The sequence below is a fragment of the Rhinolophus hipposideros genome (assembly GCF_964194185.1).
Source record: "Rhinolophus hipposideros genome assembly, chromosome: 7".
Lineage (NCBI taxonomy): Eukaryota > Metazoa > Chordata > Mammalia > Chiroptera > Rhinolophidae > Rhinolophus > Rhinolophus hipposideros.
The window spans coordinates 76,910,759-76,930,450 of record NC_138053.1 but is presented as its reverse complement, the minus strand read 5'-3'; the positions used below and the strand labels follow the sequence as shown (position 1 = coordinate 76,930,450).

The 19,692-nt window shown below is 39.9% G+C and overlaps 1 protein-coding gene across 1 annotated transcript in view; it reads left to right on the top strand.

Moving 5' to 3' along the window:
• The first annotated feature begins 721 nt into the window (after nt 1-721).
• SLC1A3 (solute carrier family 1 member 3) overlaps nt 722-19,692 on the top strand; it is an 81,167-nt gene continuing 62,196 nt past the window's right edge. Inside the window, exons 1-2 of the mRNA XM_081053768.1 lie at nt 722-868; nt 2,429-2,705. Of these exons, the coding sequence (XP_080909894.1) occupies nt 2,525-2,705 (181 nt within the window). The 5' untranslated portion in view covers nt 722-868; nt 2,429-2,524. The remainder of the gene's footprint in view (nt 869-2,428; nt 2,706-19,692) is intronic.

Genomic DNA, 19,692 nt, shown 5'->3' with positions numbered 1-19,692 from the left:
AAAATCAAAGCGTCTATTTGCACAGCAACGTATCTTTTGAAATCACGAAATTTTAAGTGTGTATTTATACTCTTGGTCTTAAATTTTTATTTTATAGTTTAGCAAGGTGCTTTGTTTTTGTACTCACCATTTTAGTCTTTGCAAGGCAGGCAGTTTGAGCTAGATTAGATTTGTTATAATAGAGTTTAAACACCTTAAATAGAGGCATGTCTCATCTTGTGTTTTGAGTAACTTTAGGCAAGTTTATTGAATTATAGTAAGCAGTTTTTTATCCCCTCCCTGCTTGATTGTGTTCCGGGTCTTACCAAGAAATGTCAGTTATTTTCCCAGTTCTATAAAGAGGGACTCTTTTATAACAGTTGCACAACCAGGCAAAAGAGCACACGCTCGTGTTTCCTAAAGGGGAGGAAACCTGCAATAATGTGAGATAATTAAATTTAGCCTTAGAAAAATCTTCTTTGAAACGTCCTGATCAAGACTTCCAGCTTTCTGAGTGTGTGTGCGCGCTTTAGTCTTCAATTCTTCCTGGTCCCGGCTTTGCATTTCTAATGAAAGTGAACTGACAAAGCATGAAAGTGGTCTAAGGAGCAAAACAAAGCCACCAAGCATGCTTCTGGTGCGCCAAGATTAATCAATATTCCAGAAACCTCGGTTTACTCCCTCCTCCCCCTGTGGTGTTTTCATTTTTCCCCACTCCCCCTTTCCCGGGCACAGACTCCGCCCCTTTTCTTAAGTTGCCCTCATAGTAACTTGCAGTTCAGAGCACATGCATGCCTGTTTCACTGCGTTTTGTTACTCCGCTGCTGTTACCTGCTGGAGAACTCACCTTGTTCCTGGGGGATCCCCCACCCGTTACAAATCAGAAAAGGTAAGTCTAACGTCCTGTCTTCCTGCTGGATTTAATTTCGTGTTCCACTTCTATGCCAAATGGATAGTGTCTCCCAAGCAGAGGAATAGGGAGAGGAAAAGCTAGCCATTTTGGTAGATAAAGTTCATGTTAGTAATTTAATGTCGTGGGTGAGGTGTCTGTTTATGCTGTGTTCTCTGGTAATTTGGAGTTGAGTCATTCAGGACAGATTAGAGGCAGATTGTGGTTCGAGATGTAGAAACAATCAAGGCTGAGCTGGTTTGTTTAAAAGTGAGTGGTAAAGGGAATCAGATTAGTAAAAAAAAAAAAAAAAATCTGGTCTAGCGTCTTCTCTTCTTCCCTTCTCCCTAAACTTTTAATCTGCTGTGATGTCTTAAACAAGTTGTGGGTCTTATTATCACTGATCCTACCCTGTCATTTTATTTGAAAGTCAAAACTGTTAAGGCAAATCTTTTTCTCCACACTTGGATTTGCCAGGAGCCCCGGAGGAGTCCTTTCCAGTTGCCTCCCACAACGGACACACACGCTGGCTGCTTGCGTTGCCAGATACACACGTCCATAGGCACACTCATTTTCACTTAGATGGATCCATGGGAAAAATTATGGATTAGAAATCTTGTAAAACAGCAGGAGGTATCCCTTGATTTTTTTCAAAACATCCAGTTTCCATGAAGGAGCGATTTACTTTGATATATTCCAATAATCTAGTAGCACTTTAAAGAAACTAGAAACCACACACTGTAACGTTTGGATGAACACTGGATTCATCTCTCATCTGTTCTAGGAATCCTAAAATTTAAAATACTTAGAAGCTGGTGATAGTTTCCTCAGAAGACTTCAGTATGCTTGCCACAAAGGCAAATAGTGCATTGTACTTCTACTTGTAACTAAAATGAAAATGAATTATGATTTCAGATAATTTATAGACGTTCTCATAGTGCTTTGCTTATTTCACAGAAAAAGTTTTCAAAGTCACTCTGTGAAATAGTCACGTGTATTTCCCAAGTCCTGTGGAAGAACTTGTGTTCTTCTCATGGCCATATTTGCTCATTGATATTTTCATGGTTTGTTTGTTTTTCTTCATGAAGAAGATAGTTACCTTATTATATATAACAGAAAGCACCAACTGTGAAATATCAATATTCACTTCACTGACCTGGTTATGCCTTCACCATGTATACAGCATAAGCCATCAAGTAATTATTGAGTGTTTCCTGTGTATTTAATTCAACTGGACATTTAGTATTCAGCTAGGTCCTGGGGGATAGCATGGGGGTTGAGGGTGCTCAGTCAACCCAGCTCTGATGAACCCTTTTACAGCATCATTGGAGGGGAAAAGACAAGTTTTAAAAAATAGAACACAAGTTTCTACTCATATGTTCTAAATTTCTGCACATTTCTCACACGTGGTGCACATTCTAGCCTTGAAACCTGGCATTGCGATTTTGCAGCCCTTGATTCCTACTGAGATTATGCAGTTGGACAAGTTTCTCCTGGTGGAGAGCTCACTGATTTTCCACCCCTGGAGACTAACTCTTGTCTCTTTCTCTTCCATTCTAGTTGTGTTAGTCTCTTAACACCAAAGAAGTCTGGCTTTCTGGGGGTGATTCCAAGACATTGAAGTGCAAAGAAGAGACACTCCTGGAGAAGTAAAATATGACTAAAAGTAATGGAGAAGAGCCTAAAATGGGAGGCAGAATGGAGAGGTTCCAGCAAGGAGTCCGGAAACGCACACTCTTGGCTAAGAAGAAAGTGCAGAACATTACAAAGGAGGACGTTAAAAGTTACCTGTTTCGGAATGCTTTTGTGCTTCTCACAGTCACCGCAGTCATTGTGGGTAAGTCATTTGATAACAACCAAAAAAAACTGGATCTTGTTTCTCTGGGGCATCTGGCTGCCTGGGAATATTATCAGATTCTCCTTTGAATTTGACGATTATTTTTCCCCATTAAATGAGTCTATTGGCATGTTTGGAGCAATAAACACAAGGGAATCTGAAAGAAGCATCATTGGGCATTATGCAAATTAACTGATTGTGTGGAAAGGGAAGTCAATCAAATGTTTTCTCACTTCCTGTAAGGACAAAAGAGTGATCATTTATTCATTAGGCCTGACCAGTTAAATAACAATTAAAACAAGCAAGCAGACTAGATTTGGCCAAAATGTAATCTTTATCCAATGTCACTCACTTAAAAACTAATTTATACAATTACTACACCCAAAAAATGAGATACAGGTCCCCAACAGTAATTATATTTTAACCGGTGCTGACTTGAAGCTGAGTATCCAACATTTAGATGTGAAGACTGAATCTTCCGTGTTTCCACTCTCTCATAAACTGACTGGGAAAGGTAAATCAGGGAAAATGTTAACACAGATCTCTTTCATTCATTGCCTTGAAGCATCTGCCATAAATAGCTATACCTTTTTTGAAACATTTCAGCCTCTTACAAATTTAGCGTTGTTGACAGCAATTTGTATTAATAAAACATTATTGTTTTATTGGATTTATTGGTATCTGAAATTAGCTTTTTACTTATGGGTAGCATTGATCCTACTTTAAAACATAGTTGAAAAAACTACTTAATGTACTTGGAACTTTTGACTAAACCCGTGTAGAAACGCTTTGGCTGATAAACAAGTTAGTTAATGCCATGCTATAAAAAAATGCTTTAACTTAAATTTCTAATAATTTGCCACCAAAAAAAAGGCATTTGTGTACAGTTTTAATCTCTACCTTGGTGTTTGCCAAGATCGCCATCAAATATAAAGAGGTAATGACAATAAAAACTAAGAAAATTCTGTAGCATGTAAATGTAAGTATAACTCTATCCAAAATAAAAATAAAAAAATAGGATTCTTAGATTGCAGGTAAATAGGAATATCTCAGAAGAGTAGTTTGTCACAAGACTGTAGATATATTCCATTTCAACATCTTTGGCTCCTTTTAGTAATAGTTGGTGATTAATGACCATTCGATTAATTTTAGAGATGCCAAAGAGAAAGTGACCCGATTGACTCAGGGAAGTAATGGCTTTCTTTGGTAGGTTCCCAGGTTTCAATACATTCCTGAAAGAAGTATTTCAGTATTGTGTCATTCTCTTGGAAACTGATGTAAAATGTGGTATGCTCACCTCGTGTTTTGCTTTGAATTATAGTCATTGTCAAGACAAGCAATAGCTGCATAATAATAGTGAACATTTATATATAGTACTATTCCAGCTATTTTCTAGGCGTTTTGCATATATTAGCGGACTTCATCCTTCAGCAAGCCTATGAAGCGAGTGGGTAGGGATAATTACTATGATCTTCATTTTATAGAGGCGAAGACTGAACGTGGAGAGATCAAGCACCTTGCCCGAAGTCAGGCAGCTAGTAAATGCTAGAGCTGCAAGTCAGACTCAGGCTGTCTAGTAGCAGGGGCCATTCATTCTCTAAACCACTTTTCCATCCTGCCCCTCTGTTCTGCTGACTAGTTGACATCTTGTGAGAGATGCCAGGAGACGAAATGCTGCTATGTCTTGGTAGAGGTCAATTAGCAAGCATTGCTAGATACAGTCACTTAGCATTGTCATTTTACTGTATGATTTAAACTCAGCAGAAAACTTATACTTCTTCTACAAATGATTAAACCACATCCCTCTCATTCCTTTAACACATACCCATTAATTTTGCAATTCTACACGTGTAATAATGGAGTTCAATGATATTGGAGTATGTTTGGAAAAGATGCCGAAACACTTATTCAAAATGGTATTCTAAACATGAGAGGAGTTCAATTTCTAGGACAGAAATGTTTCAGTTAAAGAGGAGAGGAATGGAAAGTAATAAAACCCTAACATGGAAAGCAGATTGATGGAGAAAGAAGTTCCTAAGTGATTACAAAGAAATAACATCTCTAATAGAAGGAAGAGAATGCCAGCATTTGAAAGTCCATTTTCTCTATGATTTCTGGCATCATTTCCTAGTCCAATGAGGGCTTCCCTAAGATTTGTGAGAACTGCAATGAGTTGGCTAAGCTGGGGTACATAACTTGGCAGGATGCCCTCGTGGTTGGCTTTTCTAATGGAAACTGAGGAGGTAGAGTAACAAGAAGAAGGCACTAACAAAGAAACAAATAAAAAGAGCTCATTGACAGTCAGGGAGGCCACTGAGTCTCCACCAGACACTTGGAATCACAAATAGACAACATAGTAGCAAACAGATTTAGGAGAGAAGGAAGAACCCTTCAGTTATCTCTTGGTGTGTCTTCCATTGAGGGGCCAGGGGAAACAAAGGCTCCATTTAGCTTGTCACTAGCTACCATGCCTACCTCAGCCCTAAAAGAAAAAAATAGAGAAAGAACATGTCTGAACATTAACGCTCGAATTTACTTGCTGCAGCATAGGAATAAATTGTAAAGATGCTAGCAGGGAGAATGAAATACTTATTTTCCCCAAAGATGAGATGAGGAACTATAGCTATTACTTCGTTTTCAAATTCTTAGGTTTTAATCACTTTTAGGAAAAAAAAAAAAAAAAAAGGACTTGGTAAACCTATATATTGGAGTAAATTTTTTGTTCAATCCCTTTTGTTTTGTCTTTTAGAAATAAAATGAATGTATTTTTAGTACATAGAAACAGAAACTAAAAATCATTATGGAAGAAGAATAGAGACATGTGAATCCATATATTCAGAATAAAGCAGAGAATTGTAAATATTTTAGTACCAATTCCTCTGCAAGCACAGGCATAGAACCACTTGTGCGACTTGATGTTATTTCTAAGTCATAACATTTCTAATATCATTTCTAAGCGATGTCAGAGTCTGAGTGTGCCATGCCCATGTAACAAAGCCCATGTAATAGGAGCAGGTTAGCGACCTGAGAGAAGGCAAGGCCAAGTGTCGGGTCCCTTGAAGAGAATCCATTATTGAAGCATTAGATAAAGTGTCTTCCAGGGCTGTTGCAGACATCGGTCTGACAGAAACAACACTGAGAAGAGTGGTTACTGTCTTTCTTCCTTCAGGAAGCACTTTCTTATTTCTAACTGTGGTAAGTTATGTTGGAGTGACGTCAGACATCTTGCTGCAAGACAGGATAAGTCCTTTGTCACGTTCAAGTCACAGAATGCCCACTCTTCCCATGTCCAGGGAATGAACAGCACAATAAAAATGAAATCTCAGGCCAAAGAATTATGAAGAAATGGATCATAAAATCAGCTGCAAGGGGAAGGAATCTATAAGTAGAATTGCAGGTTTTACCTGAGGGAGTTCACAAACACAGCAACTATCACCTTCTATACACACACACACACACACACACACACACACACACACACAGAGTCTATGTTTGGGATGTCCTTTATATAGGTTTGAGAGAAATTGGTGACTTCTCAGGAAAGAAAACATACTGACTAAATGTGTATGATGCATTTCCCACCATTTGCTAATAATCGTTGGCATTAAATTTAAATTGCACTAACATTCAATGCAATTCCATAATATCTCTGAAGGATATATTATAAGAGACTGGTCACCATGGCTGCCTCTTGAGATAGGAGCTGGGTGTCTGGGGAATGGCCTGGAAGGAATATTACTTTCCTCTAAATAAGTTTTTGCATAGTTTGAATGTGTTAACCACATTAACATATTATCTACTATTATCTATATTATCTATTATCTGCTAAATAAATAAGTTAATTATTTTTTTAAAAAAGATTCAGTGCTATTCAGCAAGTTAATATTGAATGCTGTGTATCTGGCCCTGTGCTATGCAGTGGGCAGTCTCTACCCTCAGGTAGTTTAGGAGGAGAGATAGATGCAAATGAGCTGACAAAGGAATATACAAGTTTCAGAGGTAGTAATAGGGAAGTTCGTAATTAAGTCCAAACATTTTTTCAAAGATCATATTATGCATACTGTTCTATATCATACATGATGTCTTTCTGTATTGGCACTTTAAAGGTTCCAGTTTCTTACTAGCAACCACATTGGGAGCCCCAGATGTGCCATTGGGGGAAAACGTTGCTTTCAACCTGGATTCATACGCCAGCTGTATTATTTAGTAGCTGTGTGATCCTAAAGGTGTTTCACTGCTTCCAGCTTCGGTTTCCTCATCTATCATTACACGTTTGATACACATTGCAAACTTACACTGTTGTGTTGTTAGTGTATCAGCTTTATCAAATCCTCACAACAAGCCAGGGATGGAGGGTTTTTCTGTGTGTGTTTTTCTGATTTTACAGATGCGATGACTGAAGCTCAGATACTTATCCCCCACTTGATACACATTGAGTGGGATACAAATCCACCATTCTGGCTCCACACTCCTACTCTCATCCACCACACTCTTCTGGGTGCTGGTCCCTCCCTCAGGGAAGGTCCCTTCTTGTTTATTACAGCAGTTAGTTAGGGATGTGCACTGACATCAACAGGATGGATGGGAAGGAGAAGTTGAATGGAGACCTCATTACAAGGGTCTTCCTGAGTCCTGGTGTTTGATTGCATGTGAGGGTTGACAGAAAAGGTGGACTGCAAGCCGCCGGTCCGATTTCTAGCTTGGGTGACCAAGTGGTGATGGTGCCACCAGTAAGGGTAGAGTACAGGAAGAAGATGGGAGAGGGGCAGATAGTAAGTTCATTTTGGAGCATGTTGAGTTTGCGATGTGACATGCCATTACAATACAGACACTGTGCAGGAGGTTCACCATAAATATTTGGAAGGTGTTCTTCCCATCTCCAGACTAAATGAGGACTGCTTCTGTCTTTGAATGTTAAATGAATAATGATCAATGAATTGGATTATCCTAATGCATAAGCTACCCTGTAAGAACGTGCGAATATTCTCAGAACAGTTTTAATTCTAGGGACCTTCTCGATTACTAAAGGCAGTCATCTCCCAGGAATGCTGTAGTGGTACGCTGTTTCGGGACACCTATGCAGTATCTAGCTGAGTCAGTCATTTCAACCAAAAGGGTTCATATATGTGGTTAACTATCAGCTGCTGCACTGAAGTGACCGATAGTGGAACCAAACTCGCCAACTCCTTGAGCTAATGGTGTTGGTACCATCTGGCACTCCTGCTGACGTCCTCCCAGCTTACTGGGGAAAAGATATCTTCACACAGGTTGAACAACAGGAATCCAAAGAATAGTGAACAGATTTCTGGGTTGGGATTTATGGTTCCTTCAACACTCCTTGGGTATGAGAATGAAGAGAGGGAGCTTCAGGAAGCTGAGTGGAGAATGGCCCATCACTCATGGAGGCTCCCCAGCAGAGGGCTGGGAGGGCAGGGTTAGGCCTTCAGAACCTAGAAGCTGTGGATTTGCAATGTCCAGAGGGCTGGGAGGGAAGGGTTAGGCCTTCAGAACCTAGAAGCTGTGGATTTGCAATGTCCAGCACTGCAGGGAGAGGGTGTAAGGACTTGAGTTTGATTCTCTGCTTCATCTTCTCCCCCAGGGGAGCAGACATACAGAAAAGTCATCAGGGACTGCAGTATGTGCTCATGGCACACTTGGATTCCAGGCCTCTCTCCCACCTTCTCAAAAAGCATTCTAGAGAGCTGCCTCCTCTTGTGGGGAGTGGATCAGACTCTTAGGTTTATGTCCCAGTTCTGGAACTGAGCCTCTGTTATTTACATGCAAAATAGACTAATTATAATACCTCTCTGCCAAGACTTATATCCCAGTTCTGCCATTTACAACCATGTAACCTTAAATAATCTCTTAAATGCTTGGCAGCTGAAATATCCACAGAAACGGTAAACCCCTTGTCTTTTGCTTCCATCTTTGCTATGGCATCAAGTGAAAATACACACTGATTTGATGATGCTGATTGTCCAGGGAACTGAGACCGAGGGGTGTGGAGAGAGACAGAGGGGGAGGAAGGAGAGAAGATGGTCACCTGGTTTAGGTCTAGAAGTGGCTTGTGTTTCCTTGGCTGGAGAAGAGAGCCAAGGGAGTTGTCGGCAGAGACTTAATAGTTGTCAAGGGCTTTGAGAGGCCGAGATGAAAGCCTCAGAGTAAATGATACCATCATTGTCAGTCCCTTACCTGCCTGGTCTCCTGAGCCAAAGTAGAAAGTAATCCCCAGACAGCTCAATGGAGGAAGCACCTGACAGCAGACGTCTCTCTCTCGGGAAAATGCACAGTCGCGGAGAAAATGTTTTCACTACATGTTTTAACATACTCCATAGTGCATTTTTGTTCATACTACTCGGGACCAATCTGAGATTGGTTTCCCTGGTTTCTCCTTTTCTCCAGTGTTTTGGTGTCTAGTGCTCATTAACTGCCACCCCCATCAGACGAGATAAGGGTTTCTGGAAACTTGGGAGAAATGTTGCTGGTTTCTAACAGAGTTGGTAAAGGTCATTTGGAAGTAGAGGGTCGAAGGCTTAATGTTGTTCTGAGATCATCTCGGGATTTTATTTTGGTCTCTCTTCTTCCTGCTAATTCAGATCATGAGAAAACTGAGCAGGCAATTTCAAATTTGTTTCTCTCTCAAATAGGTAATCAAATAAGCAGGTGTATTGAGAACAATTACCTGCAGCAATGACACCTTCCATTATTGCAGTGGCACAGTTCCTAAAGCTCTGTCCCATTGCACCACACTCTAGCAGTGTAAGCCCAGGGCCAGTCCGTCCCCTTCCGAATAGCATCTACAAATGTCTGGAATGCAGCTGAGAAAGCACTGAGAGTCTAAAGTCCTGGTTACAGACCCAGCCATCAACTAACTCACTTTATGATTTAGGACAAATCTCTGGGCCTCAGATTTTTTCATCAGTGAAGTACATTTGCTTCCAACTCCACATTCTATTATTTAAAGTCCAGTTTGCCTTCTTCTAAAGCAGAATATGTGGAATAAGATACACATGTATTTTCTTTCCAGTTCATGATGCTATACAATTGTAAAGACCTTTTTCCTATAGTGATTGTCTCCCAACCCATCCTAGCCAATCTCTCCAACCGAACAAGCAATCTCCTTCTCTTGGTTTGAATTCTTGAGGACTATCTGCTTCCAGACTCTGGATGTGATGATCAATGTTTCCTCACCAATGTTTGAGGACACAAGTGAGACCCACCTCTGCAGAAGCCACATCTGCCTTTTTGTCTTCTGCCCACCTCTCATAAATCAGAAGAGGAAAATCGTGGGCCTTTGTTTTCAGTATAGAGTAAACAAGGTTGTGAAGAGCCTACGCCGTTTGGAAGAGGCCACTGGAATTTAAGCACCATCTTTTCCAAGTTGTACATTCCAGGTGTTGGAGTACTTGATATTTATGGAACACTGGGGTGCTATCACTCATCAGCTATTTGGTCTGGCAGCTAAGTAAGCTATATCATTGCTGTGAGATGCGGAAACACACAGAACACTTAGGACACAAAGGTTAGCCACTGTGCTCACCGAGGATAAAATGAGGCATTTTACGTTAAGTATTGGCGCTGTCAGAACTGCCCAGAGCTCCTTCCCTACACCAAGAATACTCAAGTGGTTTTGAAACCAAAAGAGAATAATTAAAACCCCAAAACTAGGTAAAGAAAGATATACCCTGGATGAATTGAGATAAAATGGGGGAAAGGCACTCCTTTTTTTCTCTGTGTATCATATCAGAGATTCGAAGGTGAACTTAGGAACAGCGAGTTGAAAAGCACACTTAAGTTTTGAATTTCAAGACCAGTTTCTGTCTCCAGAGAGAGCAACTCCATTCTTCTGGTCCCCAAAGAGACTTCTCCAGTTCTCCAACAATGATTCCAGGCCACAGACTGCTGCTGCTTCCCAGAGAGAAAACAGTGGGCTATTAGCGACAGACTTTGTGTTCCGAATCTTGTAAGATGAAGCTCATTTATCCCTAATGAGAGTAGAGAAGGACAATTGCTGCCCTTCTCACCCTGAAAAGATGACCCCTGCTTTTAGACATATTGCATCACTTGAAATTCCATCTTTAAAGCAAGGAAGGCAAAACCCCAGGGATACATGTGCTCACTGGTGTCTTCAGCTTATTGATGAATGTTACGGTAAAAGCATCAAGAAGAAAATGACGAGTCTTTTAAGAGACTGCCTCAGACCGAAGTTGTCTTCTTATCTGTTTGTTTATTTTTGTGTTCTTAGGTTTGCTCTTTTTCAGGCAACTGAAGTAGTCATGTAAACAAAGTTGAGATTCAGTAAACTTCCCAGGGCTTTGTAGGTTCTGGCATTGCAATGCTTTACACACGCATGTGACCTTTGCCGAGTGGTTCACACCGTGAGTTTTCAGTTCTCGCAGCCTCATAACTCTAAGGGCTAATTGACTGAAGCGCCGCATGAGCCCATGATGATTGAGTTCAAAGTTTTTTTCAGATTCACTTCCTTTTCTCCAGAAAAGGAGCTGTTTCGTCAGCAAGTGATCCATGTATAATAAACCTGAACACAGCTAATGATTTTCCTCTCCATTGCCCCAAATAAGTAAACTCACTGTGAAAGCAAATTAAAGCAGAATTGAGGAGAAACCAACCCAGAACCCAGGTGACTGTTTCAAAAGCATCTAGGACAAAAGATGTAGAATAGAATTCAGTAAGATTTTCTTATACTTGTGGTCCATTTTTCTGCTTATTTATTTTATTATTTTACTTATGATATAAATAAATTTATACTGCCCCAAATCAAAAAGTACAAAAGGGTATAGAGTGAAAGTATTCCATCCACCCATGTTTCCCAGGGATCCAGTTTACTCTTTATCAGTTTCTTGTATGCCTTTAGAGTTATTTTATGAGCATGAAAATATTTATTATTTGTTTTGCCTTTTGTATATAAATGGTAGCATAGTTTATATAGTCCACTTCGCACCTTGCTTCTTTCACTCACAATATTTCTTGGATATCATTCCTTATGAGCACATAAAAGCCCTCCCCCCTTCTCCCCTGGGGCTGCATTGTATGAGTGTACCATAATGTATTTAAGCAATTCCCAATCGATGGACACTCAGGTTGTCTCCAACCCTTAGAATTATTTTTTAAATGGTGTAATGAATAATCTTGTATAAAAGTTATTTCACCCAGGTAAAGTGTATCTGTGAGATACATCCCTAGAAATGAAATTGCTGAGACTAAGTGTACACACATTGGTAATTTTGATAAGTATTGCTAATTTCTACCCCATAGAGGTTGTAATTTACTTTCCCAAACTGTGGGATTTAAAAAGAGTTTGCCACACTTCTGCCACTGCCAGAAGTCCAGATAAGTGGACTTTTCCATTTGCATGGGCTGGCAAGCATATGACAGACAAGCAAAAGGCATAAGGGGAACTTAGAAAATTGTACCTATATTTCACTTCCAGTTTCTACTCACTCAGAACAGTAATTATTTTTCCAGAAAGGAAGGCAACGGCTTCTGATGATTTTAGTTTCTGTATCTAAAATAGATTATTTTAAATGACAGTGGATTGGACCTTTAAGCGACCTGTTGGATCATTTGTAAATTCAATTACCAGTCTACATAGCCTAGGTTAGTGCAATTTTAGGAAGAGAGCCCCGGGCTTTTCAGAATTCCAGGGTTCTTCTAATACAGTGGTCTCTCGGAGTTGCGTACCATGTGGACTCAAGTCTGCATCCGCACCTTGCTTGGTCACCCTCACCGGGTAGTTTCTTCGGGACACCACTGGCAGAACAAGGCTGGAGCAGGTATTTCCCACCTCCAGCGACAGGAAATACCAAAGGACAAAAGACTGAGCCCAGCCAAGGTCCAAATCTCTGAAGGATGTGGGAACAGAGGGTTGGGGGAGGGTGGAAAAGTTGCCTCAAACAGTAACTTCTCTCCAGGAAATATCTGGAAGTTGGGGCTGAAACAAAAGACCAGGGACGAGCACACCACTTGGGCAGGTAAATTCACCATTCTGCCCTTGCTCTCTTTGTAAAAACAAGCTAATAGAACTTTTATGTCCATCAGCTTCATTCAGTTGGCATGAGACAGACTATGACTTCTCCAAGTTTGGCTACAATGTAGCCAAGTTCTGAAATAGAAAGTTTTATTTGATCTTGCAAATAATTATTTATTGCATACCTATCATTATAATTATAATGGCAAAATTGATAAAGCATTTTTGATAAAGATTTCATATACATTATCAAGGACTTTAGAATTCATTAGAAGAAACAAGATTGAATACATGTAAAGCAGCTAAGATTTATAATGCTTTTTGGTTTACATGGTTCCCTTAGACTCAGAACATTTAGCTGAGAATACTAAAGTTCAAGAGGATCTTAGGTACTACATGTTCTGATCGATCCTTCCCATTTTTCAGTTAAAAAAAAAAAAAAAAAACAGGCCCAAAGAGACTGTGATTTGAAGATACGGGGTGTGGAAACAGGCAGATCAAAGTTTGAAACCCCACTCTGCCAACACCACTTAATGGCCATGTGACCTTGGACAAATGGCTCATTCTTTCTAGGGCTCAGTCTCCTCCTCTATGAGATGCTGATATTAAATCCTGCAGGGTAGATATAAAGATTTAATCATTGAAGAGAAGTATCTACTGACATAATTTACTGGCAGTATCAGGCCCAGAAACCTCATCTCTGACTTAGCCCGTGATCTTTCTACGTCATCACACCTGCTGTTCCTCAGACTCAAAAAACCTGCCTCATGAGAGAACCAGGGATCAGGAGCCATCACTCCTATGTTAGGAATGTCGAAATCTAAGCATCAGAGAAATCATGGTTCAGTCAAGAACCAGTTTCACAGATCATGAGGGAGAAATCACAGTTCGGAAATCACTACCCACATTTTCCTAAGGGTAGTCTCCTATGCTTACGGAGGGCAGTAGGGAATCAGATTTACTGTGGAACAAAGTGATTCCTCCATCCAGGAAACTGTTGGACACCAGCTGGGGGCCAGGCGCTGATGAGTACTGACCATCTGAAAGAGAATAAGTCATCCCTTTGTTCATCCATCCAGTAATATATTGAGCTCCTGCTATGTGCCGGGATCTGTTTTAAGGGTTTAATACACATCAGTGACCAAAACTGGGGGGGGGGGGGCGGGGACCCTGATCTCGTGGAGCTTATATTTTAGCAGGCAGCGACAACAATAAGCATACTAAGTTGGAAAATTATATTGTATTTTGGAAGGCGATAAGACCTACTGAAACAAATAAAGCCAGATAAGGGAGAAGAAAGTTCAGGGTAGGCCTTATTAAGAAATTGCCGTTTGGGCTAAGTCTTAAAGGAAGTGAACCTTGTGATATCTGGGAAGAGTGTTCTAGGCAGAGGGAAGAGTATTCCAGCCCAAGGGCCATAAACTGGGAGCTCGTCTAAGGTGACAGGAACAACAAGTAGGCAAATGTTGAAAGAGAGAGAGGCAAGGGCAAGAGGAGTAGGAGATGGGTTCTAAGTATGTGGAGCTACGGGAGCCGGCCAGGTGTAGCCATTGCCTGGCCTTAGGCTTTTACTCCCCATCAGATGGGAAGCCAGTGGAGGGAACCGAGAGGAGTGATATTGACCTAGGTTTTGAAATGGTCCTTCTAGGTATTATGCTGGGAATAGATTGTAGAGGGTCCAAAGTGGAAGAAGGGAAACCAGTTAGAAGGCTACTGTAGTAATCTGGGCAAGAAGGAGGGTGACTCTTAAATCTTAGAGCCTTCATTGTTTATGTTTGGGGGGCGGGGGGACCTGAGGCTGAGGGACGGTCACATAGAGAGTTCAAGGTAGGGCTAGGACTAGAATCCCAACATCACTCATTCACCAAACACTTAGAGAGCATCTTCTCTATCGATGTGTCTACCCCACAGGAGAAGCAGCTTGGTGAGGACTACAGGTTAGAAAACTCCTAACCACCCTCTCCTGCTCACTTGTGAGTGTAGGTGTGACCTGTTACCTTGCTTCCAACCAACAAAATATAGCAAAGATGATGGATGTCCCTCCTGTGATTTTGTTATGTCATACATTAAATCTAATACATTACATCTAATGATTGCTGTAACCTTGAGAAAGTAATACTAAGTGTTTTTTTTTTTCTTTTGTTACAAAAATGAAAAAATTCTTAGCTGGGAAATAGTATTTTGTCATGTAAAACCAGTGATGCACTATCAAAAATATTTGATACTGTTATTTCCTTGAGCCATCTCTCATATAAGTGGCCAGCGTGATCCCCTTTCTGACTAAAGATTTATAGGCAAGTTTTTTCTGAGTATGTGTTTGAATGCCCTTTGACTGGTTTGCTGTGTAAATGCTAGAAGAGCTCCTTGGGCCATCGTGGGTGGGCATTTGGTAGATTTCTTATGAACAGCGTCATGTGAGGTCTCAAGATCAATGCCACTATTACTTTTAGATTCTCGCCTGGCATCTGAGCTCTTTTGGGGAATCATCTCGTGTGTTTTTTTCATTCTGAGTAATAATTCTAGAAGGCTTTGTTCTGCCAATCTGTTCATGACAAAGTTTGGAGATGAGGCAGGAACTTTAGTAAAATTTTACTACAGCATTTACCAAAAGATAAATTGGGTGATTTGGTCCAAATTTCATGTCAAATTTTGCCTCCTTCTTTTACTCTGAAGTATTTTCTGGCTTTTTAATATTTTCCATAATTTTTTCCCGGTTAAATATGGACCAGTTTCTTAAAATAGGTCTCTGGCTTTTAACTTGTGTGTGTTTGGCTTTCAAAAGCAAGCCTGTGGTGTGTTCTCTCTGAGGTTCCAGTGCACACATTGTCTCAGTTTAGAAAGCAAAGTGATATTTAATCTTCCAAAGGAGTGTTTGTTGTATAGACTCCCCAGGGGAAACAGTGAACCCCTGAAGGACTCCCTTCTTGAGCTCTCCACATCAGGACAGAAAAAGTGTTTAAATAAAAATATATCGCTGTACATAGCACTCAACCAGCAGAGATAATTTTGATCACCTAAAGCATTCCAGTTAAAATATTTTCTAGATTCCAGAAATCTTGTTAAAATACTAAAACAGGAATGATACAAGAGTGTTGACTGAGAGTGAGCAATCTGGATAATGCTCGTGACATCTACGTATTACATAATGTCACCAAGATGGAAACTTCGCAAAGTTTGCTTCAGCCCTAACAAATCCTGTTAGGAAATCATTCTGATTATCATTGTTATTTTTGCAGAGAAATCAATAATAAAACATCTGTTCTTTTGCACTAAAGATCTGGTGGCCATAAAGGTTTTTATTAGCTCTGGGAACATCAATCGATGTGCTACAAATATGTGCCCATTAATGGAGCTCAGCTCTGCAGAGGCCATGAGCTGCGTTAGCGAAGGGAAGCAGGCCTCCCCAACCCTGCTGCCCCTTGAATTTATCTGAAGGGCAGAGTTTAGGAGGCTCTAAGACTGTGCATCAGGATGTAAGAACGTGTTTCAGGGAAGGAGTTTTTTTCATTGCTGGGCTAGAACGTAATCAGAAACCTGAACTGCTCAGCCAAAAAAGCAGTCTTTGCATTCAGAGCATTTCCTCTTGATTTGACGCTGATATCTGGCTGGCCTTATCACCCTGGCTTCACCCCTAACGCTGCCTGTCACAGCAGAAAGCTGAAGAAAAAAATGTCTTTTGTTTATTCATTCAACAACTGAATTGGAAAACGCTAGATGTTGACCTCATTCATAAAACTAACAAAACTTTTCCCCAACTTAAGCTCCACATTTAGTTAACATAATTCAAAATAGACTGAAAAGGTAGGCAAAATATTATATATTTACTTAGGCCCTTTAAGTTAGTACCATGGCCTTTGAGAGGCCATGAGTACAGCATAGTGGGTGAAAGTCTGGGGCCTGGGTGTGAAGACTTCCTCAGCCACTCCCCTTGCCTGAGGGAAGTAAACTGACCCCTCTCTACATCGACCAAGGCTCCAACCTATACCATTTGTGTGGTTTTGGCAGTTTACCTGCCCTCTTATGACACTGGTTCTTTACCTGTGAATTGTGGGTATTACTAGTCCTGGCCTCCATGGTATTTGTGAGTCACCGTGCTTGTGAGGGCTCAACATCTTGCATGTAGTGAAGACTGTTGTTAGCTGTTGTCATTAAGCATGGGAACCTAAAGCCTGTTTGGTTTTTTAAAAAAACTTTTATTTATTTAAATGTGTCTTTCCAGGACCCATCAGCTCCAAGTCAAGGTAGTTGTTTCAATCTAGTTGTGGAGGGTGCAGCTCACAGTGGTCCACGTGGGGATCGAACCAGCAACCTTGTTGTTAAGAGCACCAAACTCTAACCAACTGAGATAACCAGCCGCCACTGAAACATGCTTTTTTATGTAATGTCCTTCTCACCGTTGTTACTGATGGTTTCCAAGAATTAAAATGTGTGCCATGGAGGGAAAAAAGCAGGCTATTTTAATGAATAAATTTGAAATAAGTTTAGTTAAATCATTCCATAAAAAGGGACTTAGTGTAACCATTTTAAACAATGACCTGATACAAATAATTTTGAGTAGGACCTGTGATGGGTTGAAAGACGTGCTGGGTGCCTCCAGGACATCTGTAGCATACCCAAGATTATTACTCAAATGCTTCTACGATTTAGGGGTTAGAGATGGTGAAGACGCAGGAACCAGACTCATTGGAGAATTTGACCACCTTAAACATTCCAGTTAAGATATTTCCTAGATTCCCAGGCCCAGGCTGCAAGGATGTGTTTGTGTTGGAGAGGCATTAACATGTGGTAGAAAGGGCACTGAGCTTTGTTTAGAATCCCTCTTACTAGCTCTGTAACCTTGAGCAGGTTAACTAACTTCTGAGCATTAGTGTCTTCACCTTGAAACTAGACATGGTAATATCTACCTCATAAAGTTGTAATGAGGATCATGCCACCATTAACATGAAGTCAGGGCTCCATCAGTTTTCCCTTTCCCCAACATGACCTCTTCTCCAAGAGTAGAAATGGCTCGCTTGGTAAACCCAGAGAGAGTAAACAGACCAAAGCGGAGTCAGGAACAACACTGATTCCTCTGAACAACTCCTGTCTTCAAAGCATTAACCTAAAACTATACCTTATAAATGAATGATGTGTCCGCTCTGCTATGCCTATTATAAAGAAGAGCTTTTTAAGAAATGTGGGTTCTGCATTGGAAAATATAAAGAAACTGAGACATTCTAGTAGCTGATGCCTGGACTAAGCGTCCAAGCAAGACCAGCTTGTTGACTGGAAGGAGATGAAAGAAAAGTATCACCACCTCTTGAGACTTTGCCTCCCTGATTGTCTTGCTGTTGCCCCATTAAATATGTATTTGGCAGATTGGAGAGTTAAGAGATTTAACTTCACACAGTGCCCGGAATCCATTCACTGAGCCGACTTACTTTACCTCCTAACACATAGGTAGATGAAAATTGGTTGCCCTGAGTAAATGCAGGGTTTGATTGGGACAGAGGAGAGAAGGTACACAGAGCACCCAGGGAGGGAAAGAGGCTGGACACAGCTGGTGTGGTTGCAGAGAGGAGAGGAGAGTCAGTCTTGGCACCGATTAGACTTGGGAGGATGGGATCAGGTGCTCCTAATATTTAGAGAAAACAATCCCTTCCTTCATTACATTGACTTGCTCTTGCTTCTAGAATCTGCATTATCGGTAGAGCAGCTATTCTATCAATTTTTTTCATCTAAATTGTAACTTAAATAGGTTTTGTGGACTAGCCGGGATCCCACCCACTCTTCGAAATGTTGTGCACGAGTAAATATATTTCTAATAACAGCCAACTTAGAGATGACCTTGTCAAAGCAAACCTGGTCTTAAAATTTTACTTGAAGGATATTGAAAATTCCTAATAGTTTGATATGTTCAAATTCCAAATGACCAAATGAGTTTCCTGTGTTTACTGTGCATATTTTTTGTTATAGTTGAGTGACAAAAGTTAAAATGCATTTAAATAAAGATCAGAAAATATAATCAATTCCAGTGAAATTATATTTGACTAGAAGTAAATTTTGTAAGTATCTATTATAAGATGAAGCACATATCTCAGTGTGATTTGGCCTTTATATGAATAAGGAAGAAAGATCTAGATATAACCAGAGCCTTTTATTATTCCTATGTGCTGTTGATGCTTCTGTGTTGAAAAATGCACACTGAAAATTGGAATTAAATGCCTTACCATAACGTAAGCTCCAGGAGGAGTAAAGGTTCAATATTTTAAAACAAAGCAAGCAAACAAAAAAGGAAAAATTAGTTAAAGATTTATTAAACTTGGGTAGGGGAGAGAAATTAAAGTTTATAACTCTTGAGGAAATCAGCTAATATAAATTTTATAAAAATGCAGAACACTTGTATATTTTAAAGTAATAATATATGGCAAGCAAATTAGAAAAATAGTTTTAGCAAATATTATGCTACACATAGGCAAAGGGTGGTTATTTTTATTACATAAAGAATCTAAACCAAATACATACACACACATACATAAACTCTTAAATTATTAGGACTTAGAAAATGCTTGGAGAAAATACAATTGGAAGAAACGGTTGATATCATTATATATTAAGTAAATTAAAAGGAAAATAAAAACGCGTACTATTTGCTCATCACATTCGTAAATTTTGCTTGTTTTAATAAATGTTTATGATAAGCTCCTTGAGGTATAGAAAATAAAAATCCTTCTCATTCACTAACGGAGCATTAAACTGCTGGGCCAACCCACTGGGAAAGCAATTTGATAATAGGAATTGAGGTAGTCATATTCTTTAGTGCACTGGTTTACTTTCTCTAAACTACACTAAAAAAATATAGTCCTATATAGAAAACAACCTTCATATATTCATCATGGTGTTTTTTTTAAAAAGTGAAAAATACTGAACAACCTAAGTGTTCAACAATAAAGTATTAAGTAAATTTTAATTCAATCATTAATCTGATACATGAGGCCTAAAAGTGAAGTTTATGTTGACCAT